The sequence below is a fragment of the Pogona vitticeps genome, chromosome 2 (genome assembly GCF_051106095.1).
Source record: "Pogona vitticeps strain Pit_001003342236 chromosome 2, PviZW2.1, whole genome shotgun sequence".
Taxonomy (NCBI): Eukaryota; Metazoa; Chordata; class Lepidosauria; order Squamata; family Agamidae; genus Pogona; species Pogona vitticeps.
In genome coordinates this window covers 310,793,119-310,812,987 of record NC_135784.1, presented here as the reverse complement: position 1 = coordinate 310,812,987, position 19,869 = coordinate 310,793,119, and the positions used below count along the sequence as shown (strand labels likewise).

Below are 19,869 nucleotides of genomic sequence, written 5' to 3'. Positions count from 1 at the left end.
TTGAATCACTGGGGAATTTGGCGAGTCAACTACGCCGTAGTTTCCATTGATTGAAATGTCCCTCCTTTAGTTGTGACTTACTACACTCAGCAAGAGGATTTGGGGCATTGCCTTTATCACAGCTCTCCACACCCCGTGGGGCTCCCAAAGCCATTTGCGAGTAAAGGCATTTTAAAAAGAGCAGCTTGGAAACCTTCTCCAAAAGCCAGTCCTAGAGATGAAAGGAAATCGGGACCAAGGACGGCCCCACTGCTTCATGAAGACAGAGCACCCCCCCTTCCTTTCCCTTGGGAGGGAGTTGCACGGGCTTCACGCTTTCAAATGTGTGAGGGTTTTACGCCCTTACTCGCTGTCCCTCCAACATGAGGTGTAGAGATTGGGACAAAACCAGCAGAGGAACCAAGCGCCCCCTGCGGTGCAGCTCATGGGCTTCTTTCGCTGCTCTGGCTGGGGTGGGAGCCATGGCAGGGCCGGCTTTTGCTTCCCGAGGGGCTCTACAAAGCTTAAATAAAGTGTTTTTTCAAAGACAATAAAGCAGCAACAATACCCTCCAAAGCAAATAATACACCAATAGATTCATACTATCTATGAACCCCAAGGAAGCCATTTGGTCGTGGCCAGATAAACAAATGCAGAAGGATGTGGGCACCTCCATGAAGTCCACTAGAAACCAAAATGATCGATGCCAGCTTTTGTGGATTAAAAAATCCACCGCTTGGTGAGGCTGTGATCCTTGCCAGCCAGGAAAGGAGGATGGGAGCAGAGAGCCCTGTGGAGAGTAATGATCAGGAGGGAAAGGGGCCCCAGCCGGTGGTGTTACGTCAATGGCCCAGATGCTGAAGCAAGAGGGAGGGCGGCCGGCCGCCCGGGGAGAGAGTTTTGCTTTCACATCTGCTGCTTCTCAGCTGCTGACATTGTGGGCTCTGGGAGGAAGCTGTGGAGAAGCGAGCACCATCCTGCTGATGCGCCTTCACCCAGCGCACTGTGCATGGTAAACCGAGCCATGGCCTGCCATTGCCCTTCTGCAAAAACCTCATGCCAGGGTGGCTGCAGGAGGAAGGCAGATGTTCTTGGGGGGGGAGGAACGGCGTTGCTCAGAGGCAAAACCAAGGCAGATAGCTCCGTCAGTAGATGGGGATGCTGTGATGTGGGGAGGGGGGAGGGGGAACAGTCTGGGTGGCAAAAGCCGCAGGGAAGTTCTCCTGCACAAGCCTCATCGAAATGTGCAGGAGATGCTCAAGAGCACTTCATCCCCAGAGATGATGCCCTGGATTCGTACAAGCCAAAAGCGGGATCCTATGCACACATGCATGATGCTTCAATGCTCTACTGCTGCTTCTTGAGCTGGGAAGTAATTCATGGCAAGTAACTTCGTTGCCTATAATTAGTTACATTTGGGTAAGAGAACAAGTGGTTATCGTGTTAAAACTGATCCAACAGGTAAATGCAATGTTACTGTGTCGGTACAACGGGAGGTGGTCTCTGGTGACTCACAAAAGGTACTTTTAAGAGACAATTTTTAGAGGCATTTTGACAAAAGCCTCCTGGGTCTTGTGTCATTCTCTTACTGATCCTAAATGGCAACCGAGAAATCTTCTTTCGTTTTGTTTCTTGGCCAATATTCACAGGATGGAAGATCGGAATGGCCAGTCAGGACAGAAGGAAACATTTCTAATTAAGGCAATGCAAGAGATTATGGGCATGATCAGAGCAGCTGTTGCAATAAAAACAAATGTGGCTGGTAGAAAGCTGTGAGCCGTGCCACAATTTGAAATCATTTCTGGACCGCAGTGTGAAAAATGGGGGGGGGGGGAGATGGACAGTCATAAATTAAGCATATCAACAAATACAATTAGTCTTAGATGTAACGGATTTCTTGCTGTCCGTCTGCTGCTTTTTAAAACTCTGAAAACACAATTCTTACAAGCTGACATGGAAATTTGTAGCCATTGGTTTTAGAATATGCTTTTTAAAAATAGATATTATGAGTCTATTGGTGTATTATTTGTTTTGGGGGTGTTGTTGCTGCTTTATTGCCTTTTTAAAAAAACACGTTATTTAATTTAAAACAGTATAGAGCGTACATACAAAAAAAGAAGGAAAGGGAGAAAACAAAACAAAAACTAAAAAAAGAAAAAGAAAAATGAAATGAAATGAAAATGATATTGTTCCCTCACCTCTGGAATAGTCTGCCTGCAGAAATCTGCTTGGCTCCCTCGCTGGGTGATTTAAGAGCAAATTTAAGACCTGGCTCTTTAGGCAGGCTTTCCCTTTTGTCATCACCTAATTTCTCACCGTCTTGAATTATATTAATGTCATTTTATTTTATACTGTTATTATTTCATGGATTGTTGATAGCCACCCATAGGAGACGGTCTAGCTGTTTTTCTTTTGTTTCTAAAAGTATCCTATCAAAAAGTGTTGAATCTGGATAAAATCCCTCTTTCTTGTCTTTTACAAATCTTGAGTCAAGTAGGAAATGTGTGCGCCCATTCCATCTCTATGCCTGGAGTTGTAAGTTCTTCTTTTGCCTTTAATGCCCCATCTTTCTTTTATTAAGCTTTTATGTCTTGCTAGTTTCAATAAATTGATCAATCTTGGGTGGGGTAAAGGCTTCTATTGGCGCTACCTATTGTGGAATTTTTGTGTACATCTGTTTTTGCGTAGCTGTCCATATCCAAAGTAAAGATTTCCTTATTAAATGATTATTACATTCTTTATAATCATTTGCTTTTTTATACCACTTTATTGCCTTTTCCATTACATTTCATTTTATTTGTGTTTTTATTATGAGCCACCTTGATATGGGTGTAAGAGCTCCGAGTATAAACTGAGCTGCATCTCACCTGCAGGTTCTCTTTTGTGGGCGTCCCATCTGGCAACAATTAGTAGTTTTCCTGCACAGATACTTTTCCCTCAACCCAACACACTTTCAAAGTCTGTAATCATGTTTATCTGTGGAAGCATATTGGGAGCGGGGGACCCAGAGAACATGATCCATTAAAAAGTCCCATTAAATTATAGTGTATTTATAGTGCCTTGATTTTTTTTTTTGTTTCTTGGCTGTTGCTGTGGGGTGTTTTTTTTTTGTTGTTGTTGTTCATTTGGTCTGATTTGCTGACACACTTTACAAGTTTTGCAGTCTGGCAAAATCGTAGAGTGATTTTTCACACGTTGACTTTGATTGACTTAAAGGACAGCCAAGAACTTCATTTAAAAGTACTTAAGTGGTAGGTCCAGACACTCAGCTGGGGCTTAGCCTGACCTAAACAGGGCCACCATAGCGTTGTTGTCACTTTAACAATATGTAGGGTCAAAAATTAATGACAGTCGCTAAATTCATGATTGAACTAAAGATGTAGCTCCTGGCTCTGTGATGTTCAAAAGCCACTCAGAAGACAGCTGGCCCCAGGTGGTTTGTCCTCCAGGTATGTTTTATGAGCTTTGCATTCTCGAAGGCTTTCACGGCCGGGTTCTGATGGTTGTTGTGGGTTTTTCGGGCTCTCTGGCCGTGTTCTGAAGGTTGTTCTTCCAGACCTTTCGCCAGTCTCTGTGGCCGGACTCTTCAGAGGACAGGAGTAGGAACTCTGCCTGTGCTCTGTCTGTGCTCTGGTTTTATGAGCTTTATCTTGATTTGCAGTCCACCCATCTCTACCTAGGGAATGGGGCCCCTTCTGAGACTTTGACCCCTAATAAAACACAGAGGGCTCCTGGTCAATAACAGGTCTTCTTTCCTGATTCCTATCCGAGCATTGCACCATTAACATTTATGCTTGTATGTGAAATACAGTTAAAATTAAAAACAAATTAAAATGTTAAGAGCATTAGACGATTTTGACCAGAAATGGGCTACTTCAATACAGTAGCATGATCTCAGCCATTTGCTAGATCTTCTTTAGTAGACACGGTGGGGCATAAACTGCATGCATATAAGGGCTGCATGGATTGAATTTCTCCACCGTCACAGAATGTTTGGCCTGTATCTACGTAGCCCCATTTTTTCAATTATTCTTTGATCTTCCTACTTTGCTTCAGAGTCTATTAAATGACTTCCAGGTGATCCAGCTAGATCTGTGTCCTGGGCACTCTTCAGCATCCATCCCTAGGCTTAGCCTAGCCTCTTCTGTCTCCATATTTAGAGCTTGACAGGTATGGAGGTCACTTTCCTTCAATTTTAGCCATCATCTGGGGTAGGGGGTGGGGAGTGGTGTCCATGAGGGAGAGGGCTTTGGTGCTGTATTACCTTATTTCATTTGTTATTTGCTAGCTTCTCTCTACATAAAGCTGGAGGGGCAGTGCCAGCCAAGCGAAAGACAGGTGGGAGGAAGGAACACAGGAGCACAGGAGGGTGGCAGAAGCTCAGATCCAAAGACATGCAGGTGGGAAAGGCAGAGAGGCTGAGCGAATGGATGCAGGACACACCCTTTGCTTCCACAGCATGCAGAGGACAGGATGTGGCAGAGGAGATATGTAAAGGGAATGAGGGTTTATTTGAAATGTAGGCAGCTCTGAGTCTTGCTGTGTGTCCACTTTCCATGCGGGACCCTGTCACCGCCATCTGTCCTTCTGCAACATTTCGTTTCGGCAGGCAGTGCTTTGATGAAGGCACTGTGAGGACGGCTTGTTTAGGTAGAATCTAGCAAATTTTTGAGACTCTGATTCTAAAATGCACAGTGCAACTCGATGGGTCCAGCTAAACTTCCACCTGAATAAAGATGCAGTGGCTTTGCACCGTGGATGTCTATTCGTGCTCATATGCATGTCGCACATTATTTATCTTGTTGTAAAAGGTTGTGACGAGGTCCTATTGGACTTTGTTCTCAGTGCTCGCCTGTGGAAACCTTGTGGAAAGGTTAGGCAGCTGCATTCCTTATCAGTGTGTGTGGTTAGTCCCTTATCAGCCGAGTTAAGAGTTTCTGTACTCAGTGCAAAAACAAGCTGCTGCAGAGCAGAGAGCTGGAGATTCAAACTGAACTGGCAGATCCCGCCTTCCCCCGCAAGCAGTTTGCATTAAAAAACAAGGTATCACATCTGGCCTGATTATGGGGAGGGGGGCTACTTGCTTCCTTCCTCCCCACCCCCCAAATCATACATGGTCTTTCTTTGATGAAAACATCAGGACAGCATGAAATCTCACCTTATTTGAATATTTTAAGTGGTCCAATAAAGCTATTATTCAACCTTGAAGTTTGTTACTGTATAGATGGATCACGTGGATGTTCCCCCCCCAAAAAAAAACACCCACATCTGCCCAGCTTTCCTTTGCAATGCAGGCAGGCTTCCTTTCCCACAAGAGGTTTAACTTTGTATGAAATGAGACCATAACCCTCATCTTGCTGATGGTGTTTTCTTTGCAACGTTTGCAGTCTGCCTATAGTTTGGGGGGGGGGACTTTTCTGGGCTGGGGTGATTATCTGTCTATCCCGTGCCAACCATTCGTTTCCTCCAGCCTTTGAAATTCAAAGAGAGCTTTGCCTCTTTGCTGAGTGTTTGTTCCCCTCTCTTTCCTCGGTTGGAGGCAGTCGTTTGTTTGCTGTTGATCTGTTCAGCGGCTTGCTGAGTATGTGTGAAGTAAAGAAAGCAGTATACACTAGTCTGTAATTTCAAGCAGCTGCAAGTAAAGCAATTTTTTTTAAAAAAAAATATTCTTCTTACAAATGTCTCAGAATGAGTTCTTGCAACCTGATGTGCCAGTTAATGAGAAAGGGGTGGACTATCTGGGGAACTTGTAGTTATTTTCCTCTGTGGGTCTCTACATTTCTACGGCATAGCTGAAAGGAATTTTAACCAGGAATTCAAAACTCTGCCAACCTTTGCCAGCCACAGATTGGACTGCTGGTGGCGGGGGGGGGTGGTGGTGGTTTCTGGAAAATGTCATCCAAAAGGTCACTATTTTCAAAGGTCTGCTACCTGCTTCTTCTCCTTCCAGACCATTTTCTGACCTGAAATGGCAGACATGGAAGAGTCCATTGAAGATGCTCTGCTTTTTGCTCTGGATGATCTCCGGGAGGAGAACTTCAAGAGGTTCAAGTACAAACTAGGCTTCCTCAAGAGGGAAGGGAAGGCTCACATTCCCCAGAGCAAGCTGGAGGACGCGAACACCATGGACACGGTGCAGCTCCTGGTGGAGGCCTATGGGATGGAGGGGGCCCGGGAGGCGGCGATCCACGTCCTCAAGGAGATCAACCTGCGAGATTCTGCCACCAGACTCCAGACATGGAAATATAATGGTAAGCAGTGACCTGGGAAAACATGGCAATTTCCACCTGCAGCACAGGCAGAAATTCAACAGATGAGCTTTCTCATCAACTAATTAGGGGCAAACCAGATGGAAAAAAACAGGAATCTTTAGAAATGATTTGTAGATCTTATCTAATCATTAGAAAAGTATCTGAACTTCCTGTGGTTAACATTTAAGAAGGTATTACAGAGCCCATGTGTCATTTCTTTTAAAAAGGAGCTTTAAGAGAGGGAGATTTAGAGAGCAGAAGCCACAAGAGAGAACGGGTGCCCCAAACATTCCCACTTCTCCATCCCTCGGTTCCAGAGTTTCCTCTTTTAAGCAGATTTTATCCTCGCTAAGTAGAAAAGTGTATTTTGAGGTAGGTAAAAATTAACTATCCCCAAGGGCATTATCCACAGCATAAAAAACCCTGTGTGGGATGTGTGAAGGATTATTTCACTCGTAAATATTCAACAGATTTTTGTTGTGGCTGGTGAGCAAAAAGCCTCTTTCTTTCTTTCTGTGACAAATACTGGCTGATTTTGCAACAGGTTTGTTCACCAAAGCAGCTTTCGTAACCCCGGTGGCTTTTCTTTCCGTGTGTCAGAAGCACCATGATGGGTTGGTTTGGGTTGGTTGGTGGGTTGATTGGTTGGTTGAGCACCACGATGGGTTGGATGGGTTGGTCGGCTGGTTGGCTGAGTGAGCTTTTAGACTGCCTGAAACACAGGGTGGTTTACATACTTAAGCAAATCTACTAAACAACTAAAATAACAAAATAAAATGAAAAACAAAACAAAGCAAAGAACAAATTAGTAGAATGCAATATAACATATTGAATTAAGCTGAGGCTCCTATACTTTGGCCATCTCATGAGAGGAGAAGACTCCCCGGAAAAGACCCTGATGTTGGGAAAGTGTGAAGGCAAGAAGAGAATAATGGAGACGACAGAGGACAAGATGGCTGGACAGAGTCATCAGAGCGGCCAACATGATTTTGACACAACTCTGGGAGGCAGTGGAAGACGTGGTCTGGTCCATGGGGTCACAAAGAGTCGGACACTACTTAACGACTAAACAGCAACAGATGTAATAAAATTTGACAATAGCCTGTATATAAATGCATATAAAATACAAATTGGTTTACAAATGACTAAACAGCAACAAATGTAATACAATTAGACAATAGCCTGTATAGTTAGGCATCCTTCAGTCTCGAGAGACTATGGTAACGTGCTCTGTATGGAGGACTTGGAACAGCGTCTAGTGTGGCTAAGGAGGCATGTATATAATATACAAATTGGTTTACAAAAGCAAATTGTAAAGCTTATATATTAGATTGCTTTTGTCCAGCAGCGGCAGTCTCAAGAACATTCTTTGGGTAGTTATGTAGCACCACATTTTCTGTAGTGAATGTTGATGGTAATTCTATGTAATCCCACTAGATTGCAAGAAGAATTACAAAAGGCACCTCCGTGAAACATTCTGGCCCATTCTTGAACTAGGCTCCAACCACGGCTCAACAGTGGGTCTCCCCCAAAGATACACGGAGCTGCTCCTCGTCAGGAACCCCCAACGTCCAGAGACAGCTCATGAGCTCCTGGGGGCAGAAAAGAAGCACAGGAAGATGGAGGCCGATCGAGAAGGAGGCTGCCAAAAATTGGGCCTGGAGGATTTATTTGATTCAGCTGCCGAGAAGAAAAGCTCCAGAACGGTCATTCTCGTTGGACCAGCTGGGGTGGGGAAAACGACCGCCATGCGGAAACTGATGTTGGACTGGGCGTCTGGCCAGTTCTGGCAGACAAAGTTTGAATATGCCTTCTACCTGTCTTGCAGGGCACTGAATGTTGACAGCACCAAGGCCATGAGTCTGGTGGATCTGATGCTCAGTGGCTGCCCTCCTGGAACTCTCCTGGCCGAGGACATCTTGATGAACCAAGACAGCCTCCTCCTCATCCTTGATGGCTTTGATGAACTCAAACACCAGGATCTTCCGAGCGGTACGCAGAGCGCGAGCAACCCACACGAAAAGCAGGCCGCCGCTAGCTTGGTGACCGGCCTGCTTCGGAAAAAACTCCTCGCTCCGTGCCACCTCATTGTGACGACAAGACCTGCGGCCTTGGGTTCCCTCCTGCCCTGCCTCAGATCACCCCAGTTTGTAGAGGTGCTGGGATTTCAGCCTGCCCAGAGGGAAGAATATTTCCACCGCTTCTTTCAGAACAAGGAGGAAGCCACCCGAGCCTTTGAACTCGTAAGGATAAACGAGACTCTTTACAGGGTGTGCTTCCTCCCTGTTGTGTGCTGGGTTATCTGCTCCGTCCTCAGTGGGGGGCTCCAAAAACAGCCCCTTAAAGATATCCCAGAGATGGCAACGTTCACCGACGTCTACATGGGGCTCCTGGATTTCTTGGGGTGTCCTTCCAGGCTGAGTGATCTGAAAGGATTGTGTGGCTTAGCCAAGGATGGGGTGCTACGTCAGACAATGGTCTACAATGAAGAAGAACTGAAAACACATGGCTTGGAGCCCTTTTCTGCAAGTAGGCTTCTCCCTCAAGATGTCCACCTGCCAGGGATTTGCCAGTTCATCCACCTGGGTTTACAGGAATTCTTTGCTGCCTTGTCCTACCTTCTAGACTCAGACAGGGAAGCAGGAACATCATCCAAAGATTTGAAAGAGGTGTTTGGAACTAAGAAGGCACACAGCTGCAATGATAGGATGCTGGTGCGTTTCCTTTTTGGCCTCTCCAATACCAAGAGGCAGAGCATCCTGCAGAAAACATGGGGCTATCCGCTCACATCCAGGACAAGACTCTGCCAGGAGTTTTTGAGCTGGGTGGAGCAGGAGGCCAGGTGTCAGGCTCTCCGGAGCGGGGAGCCGCTGCTGGAATTGTGCCACTGCCTGTATGAGATGCACGACTCCCAGTTTGCCCAGAGCGTAATGGGACACATTTGCAACCTAGACCTTAGAGACCACCTCTTGACCAAACTCGATCTCGCAGCTCTTTCCTTCGGCCTCTCGGCTTCCGACTCTCTCCGTTCACTTCGGCTCTCCGGCTGCGAGTTGGGGCTGAAAGAGCTTGAGCAGCTCTCACCAGGATTGCTGAAGTCTCCCGAGATCCAGTAAGTACCTCGTAGAGATCCAGGAAGGATCGCCACGGTCTCCTTGGGGGCTCCGTGCATGATGTGTAGTTGTATTTTGTCCATGACGAGTGCTTGAGTTCCATCTTCTCTTCGCCGTGCATAAACACTTCACCATACCTACCCAGCTGTGAGTCAACCCTTCTCTCCTCCGAAACCGAAAATGTATTTCTAGACGTCCTTAGCCTCCCTCTCTATCTTTTGAGCTTTGGCTTTCTTGATTGGTGCCCCTGTTCGTCTGGGCTGCCCGGCTGCTCTTGTCCAGGTTGACCCTGGCCTTCCTTCCACTTTCTGCGCATGTGACTTTCCATGCTTCTACTTTTCAGCTCCTCGCTAAGCTTTCCATGCGAAGTGACAGGTTTGGGGTAAACCTGAAGGAATGGTTAAATACAGTTTTGTGCATAGAACTAAGTATTTATCAGAATCAGTGTTATAGAAAGAAGTAAGGCTAGAATTTATCCAGCTGAGTAAATTGTAACAGCTGAGAGAACAATCCCTGGATTGGCTAATCCTGGGATAAAGCTAGCCGACCTAACACACACACACTGTGGGTTGTAGGTTAGTGGCGTTGTGGAGTGCTGTCGCCGTGGTGCTGTGCTGGAATATCCTGGAAGAAGCCGTGTCTTCGTACTAATATTGGAAGAAGAACTCTGGCTACTGGACTGAACATATGGTATTTGACTGCTGAATTAATTTATAAGGACTTTGACTCTGATTTATGCATTGAACTCTGTGGAAACTGCTGTGTATGACTTCGGGACTGGAAACAAGGACTAAGCTGTACATGTATATATATATATATATATATATATATATATATCCTGTAAATAATACAACTATTCTGCTATAGACACTACTTTATTGCTTGGCATCTTCATCTCTCAGGGAAGCTCTACTGGTTAGTACCACCTGGTGCATCCTGGTAATACCGCAACTCTGTTTTAAATATCTCTGTGCCTGCCCTCCTTCTTCTGCCCACCCGCCCTGTTTGCGCCTTCTTTCAAAAGAGTGAACTATAGTTTACAGCAGATGCTTGCCAATCGAGGGTGGCAAACTGAACTTAGCAATATCACTTTGGGGGTCAACAGCTCCTAGATACGTCCAGCCAGCTAAGGGGGTTCTGGGGGTGGTAGGCTTGGGGGAGGGGGAATCATTATTTCTAGCTCTGATTGTCAGGATGGAAATACATGGAGCAGCTCAACGTACTTCAGTTCTGGACTAATCTTTGTATGCTATAACGCACGCCCCCCCCTTGCAAATTCCCAGGTTGAACCGTTGTGGGCTGACAGCTGTCGTATGCAGAGAACTTGTTTCCATTGTGGTGAATAATCTGAATCTGACCCATCTGAACCTGGGTGAAAATCCACTTGACGATTCCAGCATAATCCACTTGTGTGACAGACTGATAGGCCCCAGTGGCAAGCTACAGAGTCTCCGGTAAGTGGCTCACGCTTGCCTGTTGAGAAAATAAATTTTCCGGGTTCCCAATCCAGATGGGAATCAGATCCAGAAGTTGGATGCATGGAATTCCACATGATCTGCTTGGTCCCATCCAAGTTCTGCTAACTCTGTACTGTAACTTCTTCTTCCTGCTGCTCCTCTCCTCATGGATCAACTCCTCTAAAAATATAACCCAAGCTCCAGCAGTCAATTCTTAATGACAACCGAGGTGAAACTCCCAAAGGATGAATGGGCTTTTAAGGTGTCAGCCTGCTATCGTTGCACTTAGCACATAGGAAGGTCTTCTTCACACAAATCATAATTAAACTGCACGAAACAATATATGCATGTACTTTGGATAAACATACAGAATAGTTTTGGCATCTTAAAGAGCAACTGAGAGGCTCAATACATGGGTTCCTTGGAGCACGGCAGGGACTGGCTCGTCCACTCTTAAAGACAGCGATCCAATGACAGGTTTGCTCGGGCGCATCAACCCACCACCAGAGTGGTCTTTTCCCTCCATAACTTTCTGAGCCCCCATCAGCGGCTTCTTGTCTTTTTGGTGTGGGTAGCCTTGCTCTGGTTTGGATGAGTTCCCGTTGAGTGTGATCACCGGGACGGACGGATCCAGAGCAAGCTTTCTGGTTTGAGTTTGCTAATACCCTGAAGTGGTTTATAAAGTGTACCATCAAGATGGCTCTCCCCCCTCGCAGGGAGCAGGGACCTATTGTTATGGTCCGCCCTCGAAGGCTACTGGATCCGATTGGATTCCAGGATGCCATGAGAGGGGTTACGGCTGACCTGGCTGGCGCTCCTGTCGAGGCTCTGGTCGACGCCTGGTTCACAGCTGCGGCTAGTGCCGTAGACACGATCGCGCCTAAACGCCCTCTCAGCCGCAGAGATCGCCCGGCGCCCTGGTTTAACCAGGATCTCCGGACGTCGAAGCGGGTCAGGAGACGGCTAGAGCGCAAATGGAGAAAGGACCCGACGGTTTTTAATCGCATAACTGTTAAGGTCGCTACTAACCTTTACCAGGCCAAGGTAAAGGCTGCCAGTCGAACATACCTCGCTAACCGGATAAGCGAGGCGTCTAATCAGCAGGCGGAATTATTCCGTATAGTACGTGACCTATCCGGAATTGGCCCGGGTGATAGGCCTCCCCCTAGTTTTACACCGGACCAATTTGCAGCATTTTTAAAATCTAAAGTGGAGGCCATCCGCCGGGACCTCTCCCCTTTTTTGAATACAGTGAGTCGAGCTGAGATGTCCAGCGCTCCGTCTTGTCCGGTGATTTTTGACTCCTTTCAGCCTGTTTCGCCCGACACTGTGGCCAGGACGCTTGATCGCTGCCGTGCTTCCACCTCCTCTTTGGACCCTTGCCCGGCCTGGCTAATCAAGGCAGCCAGGCCTTCAACAACGGAATGGGCTACTGTAATAATTAATGGGTCTTTCCTTGAGGGCAGATTTCCCTCTGCCCTCAAGGATACACTCATTAGGCCCATAAGAAAGAAACCTAGTTTGGCGGCGGACGAAATTGGCAATTATAGGCCCGTCGCCAATGTTTCTTTCTTAAGCAAGGTAGTCGAGAGGGTGGTGGCCGATCAGCTTCAGGCGTTCCTGGATGACACAGATGCCCTGAATCCATTCCAATCAGGCTTCAGGCCGCGCCATGGAACAGAGACGGCATTGGTCGCCCTGTGTGATGACCTATTGAGGGAGGCCGACAGGGGCAAAATGTCTCTGCTGGTCCTCCTCGATATCTCAGCGGCCTTCGATACCATTGACCACGGTATCCTCCTGGGGAGGCTCACCGAGTTGGGAATAGGTGGCCGTGCATTTGCCTGGCTCCGTTCCTTCTTGGAGGACCGTCCCCAGAGAGTACAGCTTGGGGAGAATGTCTCGGCCCCGTGGAGCCTCAATTGTGGGGTTCCACAGGGGTCGATCATCTCCCCAATGCTGTTTAACATCTATATGAGGCCACTGGGGGGGGTCATCAGGGGGTGTGGAGCCCTGTGCCATCAATATGCGGATGACACGCAGCTCTACATCTCCTTTTCTCCAACTACAGGAGATGCCGTTCTGTCCCTTCAGCGCTGCCTGGAGACCGTTCGGGAATGGATGCAGGAGAATGGGCTGAGGCTGAACCCGGACAAGACGGAGGTACTGAGGGTGGGCGCTCCCACAGTTGGGGATTTGGGAAACTCCCTCATTTTTGGGGGAGTGACCCTGCCTGCCAGGGATGGAGTTCGCAGCTTGGGGATTCATCTGGACCCGGCGCTCACTATGGAAACCCAGGTGGCGTCCGTGGTCCGCACCGCATTTTTCCATCTTCGGCGGATAGCCCAGCTGCGACCCTACCTTGATGTGGGGGCTCTCAACACTTTGGTACATGCGCTTGTAATCTCAAGATTAGACCACTGCAATGCGCTCTACGTGGGGCTACCTTTGAGGCTGCTGCGGAAACTACAGGTGGTGCAGAATGCTGCGGCCAGATTACTCAGTGGAGTGAGAAGATACCAACATATCTTGCCCACTCTGGCCGCATTGCATTGGCTGCCCATCCGATTCCGCATCGACTTCAAAGTGTTGATGCTTACTTACAAAGCCCTAAACGGTTTAGGACCTCAATATTTGGTGGAACGCCTTCTCCCACCTAGATCTACCCGTGTCACCCGTGCGAGCCAGGAGGTGAGGCTGAGGAGCCTGACGCCGAGAGAGGCCCGGAAGGAAAAGACCAGAAATCGGGCCTTCTCGGCGGTGGCTCCTCGCCTCTGGAACAACTTACCTCCTGAGATTCGCGCGGCTCCCTCACTGGGCATTTTTAAGAAACAATTGAAAACACTGATGTATAGGCAGGCTTTCCCAACAGATAATCCCTGACGATTTTTCTTTTATATTCTTTGATTTCCATTTTTGTCTATTTGTAATGTTTTTAATAATTTTATTGTTGCTCCAATTGTAAGCCGCCTAGAGTGGTCTAGTATGACCAGATAGGCGGGATAGAAATAAAATAAATAAATAAATAAATAAGCAAGCCGCTTGGCAAATTAATCACTTCCCCTGCTCAACAGAAGGCAGGGGAAATGGGAACAAAAATACTTGGACTGTATTGCATGTTAAGCAAGCTCTCCAGCAGGACCATCTGAATGTTATCAAAGGGTCCCTTGTGACACGGATATCATCATACTGTATGATGCCTTGCAGATTTGTCTCGGGTGTCACACGGCTGACTAGGAGACACAGTCAAGCTTAATTCTATAGACAGACAGCTTCATTACTGAGATCAAGGTCTGTTTCATCCTTTCTTCTGTTTCAAAATATCCACATATCAGCCTTCGTCTGCCAAACGAGACCCTCTTTTTCCTAAGCCCCTCTCCATCTCCAGCAGGCTGCATCACTGCAATCTCACGGCCGCATCCTGTGAGGCTCTTGCCCTGGCCTCTAACGAGCATCTCACCGAGCTGGATCTGAGAGGGAACCCCCTTGGCGACGAGGGAGTTGGAAAACTCTGTGAGGGTCTGAAGCGAGGACAGTCCCAGCTGCAAAGGCTCACGTAAGCGGCTTTTACCACCTGTTTGCTTTCGGGAGAGGAGGAAGGGATCCTGGCTCCCTGGATTTAATGGGTTAACTCAGAAATGAGATGATGCCCTTAACATGTCCTTCAAAGCATCATTCATTCCCTTAAGAGGAAACAGAGCATTTGGCTGCCCCAACAGAAGTTTAGCTCGGTCCACATTTAGGAAGTTGGACTGCGTTTGACTTTTCGTTTGCCTTTGTTTTGGTGAAAAAAGCGCGTCTTTGTCTCTGGCAGGCCTAGAGAGTGAACCCTATTAAGTGGTGGAGGAGGGGGGGAGGGACATGCCTTTGCCTTCAGCATACAGTCTGGACCCCCCAAAAGTCAGCCAAGCGAGAGCATTCATCCAGCAATGCATCCGTCAGCTCTTGAAGGAGGAGCTGGCCGGCCCTTCCAAGCATCCGGTTATTTTGCCTCTGGGCACGGTTTTGATGCCGATCTTAGTGATTTATTTTGCACGCCTCAAGCAGTGTTCCTTTCCTCTCCATTTCCTTCCTGCAAACGGCAGCAAAACGCTGAGATGTTTCAGTCTTGAAGGCTTTGTGGGTGTGTTTTGTGGTCCCCCCCCCCTTCCTGGTATGTACCCTTCATGCTATATTACTTGATTGCACGTATGCGTATCTACCATCCTGGTATGCGCTATAAGCATATTCTTTTTGACACACACAGTGACATAAGCTGGAGGACTGGCCTCTTTCCATGCCTCAGAAATCCGGAGAGAGAAGCTCTCAGGATGTAGAAAAATGTACAGTAAACAGGTTTTATTCTGGGTTTAAAATGTTCAGTGCGTTTTCCGCGCACAACCTTCCTCAGGATGTAGATTTTTAGAACTGGAACTTCACTAAAATGCTTCTGAAGAAGGCTGTGTCCCAAAAGGCGTTGAGCATTTTTAAACCAGAATAAAGCCTGTTTACATTTTTTCTACATTCTGAGAGCTTCTCTCTCCTTCTGATTTCTGATACCCTCAGATCTACCAGCTTCTTGCCTTTCTGCTCTCTCCACGCTCACCACTCTTCTGTCCTGTTATCCTTTCCATCCGTTTTCCATCTGCCAATCCTTCCTCATGATTTCTGCCTACACAGTATGAATTTTCCTCTGCTTTCACACAATGGCTCCCCACAACGCTGTTCCACTAATCCTGGCAACTTTGGACTCCTCTCTTGGAACCTGGATCCGGGCCCTTCGCAGGCTTTCTCAACCCTCCCTGCGCTGTGTCGGAAACTGTGCCAATTTTCTTTGGATGGAGGGTTTTTAAAGTGTCTTTTCAACAAGTCTTATGCCTCTTACTCCTCGGGCTCGTCTTCCTGCCAACTTGAAGCTTTTTGTGGTTGTCCAGGGCTGCCTTTAGCTCCTCAGAGGGAAGGCAGGATATGAGAGTAAGCAAAGCATAGCCCACACTCAAGCTCAGGTAAGGGACTCCTCACAGCGCACAAGAATAACTTCGGTTTAGCCTTTTCCTCCACTGTGTTTTCTGGAGGCAAAGCCGAGCCCTGGTTTCCAAGTTTTTGCTGTCCGGTACTAGAAAGTTGCAAGCCTTTATACCCACAAACCCTGCATTTATTTTGTTTGTTTGTTTGTTTCTTTGTTTGTTTGATATCCTGCCTATCTGGTTGGTTAAGACCACTCTAGGCGGCTGCATTGTGACAGGGCCATTCAGGGAACCACAACGAAGCGCTTTCATTTGAGAAGGAGGAAGACCATTACAGACAAGGAGGAAGGAAGTGCAGGGGACCGAAGTTAAGATGGGGCAGGGGATGAGGGTGGAAAGTAAGGTCAAGGAAAAGGGGGTCAGTCACCCAGATCAAGGCTACAAAGAGGGTAGGGATACTCTGTGAAAAGTGCAGAGCCGGGCATCTAGTGTGGACAGCAGGGAGATAAAGTTTGCTGTTAGTTGCTGTTGTCGTTGTACATGCCATCAAACTACTTCAGAAGGATCTCTAGAAAGTCCAGTCCTTAGTGGGGGATATAGTTTTCTTTTCCGAGTTCATCAAGCTTCCTCTTTTCTTGCGGTCTTCAACTTTACTTAGCATGGTGGCGTTTTCCAAGGAGCCCTGCCTTCATAGGATATGCCTAAACTGCGATTTTAAAAAAACCAGATTCATTCAAAATGGGGAGTTTCATTCCAAATGGGGCGTTGTGGTAGTTAAAGCTACCATGGACTTCCAGAAAGAAAGATAAATGGGTCACAGATGAAGTCCAGCTGAAGCTCTCATCGCCTTTGACTTACGGCGAGCCTCTTAGTGAGTAACCCTCCAAAAGAGTGCTTCGCTTTGGACTTATAAGAAAAGTTCATTGGAAAAGACAAGAACACTAGGACAGGTGGAAGGCAGGAGGAAAGGAGGAGATCTCAGACTGGACGCCACAGCTCTGAGTTTGCAAGACTTCAGCACAGCTGTTAATTATCAGACCACTTTTTAGGCCATGAATTCAGAGGGGGTGCCATGATTTGGAACAGAATTAAGGACACATAACACAGGAAGGGGTCCCCCCCATCTCCTTGTCTAGACTCTTAAGCTCATAACTTCTTTTTCTTTGCTGCATTAAAGGTGTTTCTTATGGTTTTACAATTGTGACACTCTTCTGCTCCACTTCTTCAGTATAATTAGCATCCAATGTCCTTTACATAATTATTTTGGCAAGCCTCACAACCACCCTGCAGGGAAGGTCTATGCTGCAACCTCCGCCTAGTGGTTATCTGACCATAGCTTGCTTTAAAGGGGCCAGCTGGCGCCCACAGGTGGGATGGGACTGGATGCCCAGGCCAACCTATCGGTCTGGTGCCTCTCTTTTTGCGTTTATGATAGCCTTCATGACTTCTGGAGCCTTATGGTGCAGCGGCTAAAGTGCAGTACTGCAGCCAAAACTCTGCTCGTGACCTTGGTTCAACCCCAGGCAGCCAGCTTCAGGTTCACTCAGCCTCCCGAGGTTGGTAAATTGAGTACCCAGATCATGGGGGTGGGGTGGGAAGGCACAATGTGTAGCCGGCAGAACTACATCGTAAACCGCCCACAATGGGGTGGTACAGAAGCAGCATACTGTACTTTGCTTTATCTACGAGCACCCGTGTCAGATTACACAAATTGGGTCTTTCCGGTGTCACTTCTCTTGCCTCCATTTCCAGGCTTCACCTCTGCAGCCTGACAGCGGCTGCCTGCAAGGATCTGGCCTCTGTCCTGGAAACGAGCGACAGCCTGCAGGATCTGGGCCTGGGAGACAACCGCCTGGGGGACGAAGGGGTTCGACAGCTGTGCGCAGCGCTGAGGAAGCCTCACTGCAAACTCCAGAAGTTCTCGTAAGTGCGCCAGGCGGCTCCCTCTCCGTTTTGAGCCCTGACGGTTACCATTTAGTTAAAGTAATCCATATCACCCTTTTACATCTTCGGAGTTTTTGGAAACTCTGTGACGGGGGAGCCGAGACGAGAACCACAATTCTTTTTCTTTCATTCTTTCTTTCTTTCGAACCCTAAAATTCTCGGAATCCCAGAGCCAGTGTGGCCGCTGTGGGATTCTGGGAGTTTCAGTCCAAGCAAACAGCAAAGTTTCCCATCTCTTAAGAGTGATCATTGCCATTTATCCCCATTTCACAGATGGGGAAGTTGTGGTTGAGAAACAGAGGCTCCTCCATGGTTGTTAAACAAACTGTGGGCTACAAAGTCCCTCTTGCATCTCTCCCTGCAGACGGGGGCATTTCACTGGACACAAAGCCCATCATTCCTTGTGTTCCTGGGCAGAGTTATAGGACACTGAAGAAATGGTGCGCTTTTCCGCAGCTGCTGCTGGCATCCGCTTCTGTGCTTCCACACAGAAGCGGATCCGCTGGCTGAATGTTTGCAACCCTGGGGCTTCCAGCTCAAGAGACTTGCCTGATAAATCCCAGAACTCTTCGTCCGAGAGAGCCAGAGATTTGTACTTCAAAAATGATATAAATAAATATAAATATAAATAAATAAATAACGATATATTCCAAGCTTGGACCAGAATCGTTTCGGGAGGAGCTCCCATCAGCACAGATCGGTAGAAACTCTTCTCCTTTTTTGCCTCTCTGAATTGAAGTTCCTTTCCCTTCTCCTTTCTAATTCTGCTGGAGATTTCTTTTTTCCCCTTATTTCTTGAAAATATTTATATGCTGCCTTTCTCCTTCCTTTCTTACAGAGTGTCAATGAGAGGTCTAAACCAAAACACCAGGAGAAAACTGGAGTCTGTCCTTACTAAACATCCCCAGATGTCCCTGATCTCCTATTATCCGCCAGACTTCCCAGCCTTTCCAAGCGACGAGGAATACATGAAGGTCAACATGTTCTTAATTACCACTGAGATGCCCGAAACATGAAGAGATGGCTGTCAGAACCGAAACTGCTACCCGTCCACGCCGTCTGGAAGAAGGTCCAAAATAGCTTTTATATTTTGTTATCTGCCCTTATGCAACTTACGCTTGAAACTGTGGGTTTTCCCTTGAATCCTCTGGGGTCCAGAGGCAGGCAGGTGCACTTTTCGATTTCTGTCTTGTTTTGCTGCCTCTTTTTATTTCGAGAAAAATAAATAAAATGTCTTTAGGGTCTTCCCTAAGTAAAAAATGGCCCATGGAACCGGATGAACAAGGAAAACAATTTCCACCCTATCCGTTGGTTTCAATGTTCCACCAACAGACACAGCGTGAGGACAATTTGGCTTGTTTTGGCAAGCCATTTCCGCTTCAGCAATTCTACAAGAGAATAAACCATCCCGGCTGGATAAACTCCTCCTGTTTGTTCACGATGCATTTGGTCTCTTCGAGGAAACCCTCCACCAGAGGCCCAGGTTTTTCTGTGTCTAGGCATAGTCTGAAGGCAACTCTTCTGAGCTTCTTTGCTTAGAAAAGAGCATCAGTTGGGAATGTGTGCATCCCGCTTTCTACTCCCTCTGCTTCGATTTGGGATTTGGGTGGGGTGGGGGGCTTCCAGATAGAAGGTTCCTTCTGCTAAAGCACTGAAGGCATTACGTAGCGGTCGACTTGTCCCATCAACTCTCTTGGCTTATGGAGGCTCTAACTGGGTTTTTGAGCGAGGTGAAATCTTCCAGCAGCTGCTTGACCACTGCCTCTTTCAATGACTTTTACACAACCAAAAAGGGATGTGAATCCAAGTTTACTAGAGTCCTGCTCTGACGTTTCACCCACAATGGTTCCCACATCACTGCTACTCCATCTCTCTCTCTCTCTCTCTCTCTCTCTGTGTCTCCCTTCTTTCCTCGCTTTTCTTCCTTCCTTCCTTGCTTCTTTCTTTCTTTCTTTCTTTCTTTCTTTGTTTCCCTGCGGTAAAACAAAGGAGCAGTGTATGTTGAAGGCAGCCTTCTTCCGGGCCTCACATGCAACTCTGAAAACGAGGACTGGCCGGACGGCACAAGGCCAGGCTTCAGTCCAGGGGGCCATTTCCATGACCCCCCCCCCAGCCCTTCGGCCGGCCACACCGTCAGACCAGAAGGTCACTTAGGGTTTTTGAAAACGGAGGAGGCGAG

General features: G+C 47.4%; 1 protein-coding gene and 1 long non-coding RNA gene across 6 annotated transcripts; both read left to right on the top strand.

Annotated features, from left to right (window-relative positions):
• Positions 1-620: 620 nt before the first annotated feature.
• Positions 621-19,115, top strand: LOC110080499 (NACHT, LRR and PYD domains-containing protein 3). Of its 5 annotated transcripts, none has more exons than XM_078384180.1 (7): positions 652-991; positions 5,930-6,230; positions 7,668-9,342; positions 10,627-10,797; positions 14,189-14,356; positions 17,499-17,669; positions 18,529-19,115. In XM_078384180.1, the coding sequence occupies exons 2-7, from the start codon at positions 5,948-5,950 to the stop codon at positions 18,704-18,706; spliced, it is 2,646 nt and encodes an 881-aa protein (XP_078240306.1). In that variant the 5' UTR covers positions 652-991; positions 5,930-5,947; the 3' UTR covers positions 18,707-19,115. The 5 variants fall into 5 exon arrangements, with proteins under 5 accessions (XP_078240308.1, XP_078240307.1, XP_072849126.2 ...); XM_072993024.2 differs by having other exon boundaries at positions 659-991; positions 14,192-14,356; XM_078384182.1 differs by lacking the exons at positions 17,499-17,669; positions 18,529-19,115 and adding an exon at positions 14,008-14,091 and having other exon boundaries at positions 621-991; positions 14,192-14,323.
• On the top strand, positions 10,807-13,960 carry LOC144586270 (uncharacterized). The gene is made up of 2 exons (XR_013541001.1): positions 10,807-11,483; positions 13,835-13,960. It is a non-coding gene; the product is annotated as an uncharacterized LOC144586270 (long non-coding RNA).
• Positions 19,116-19,869: the final 754 nt, after the last annotated feature.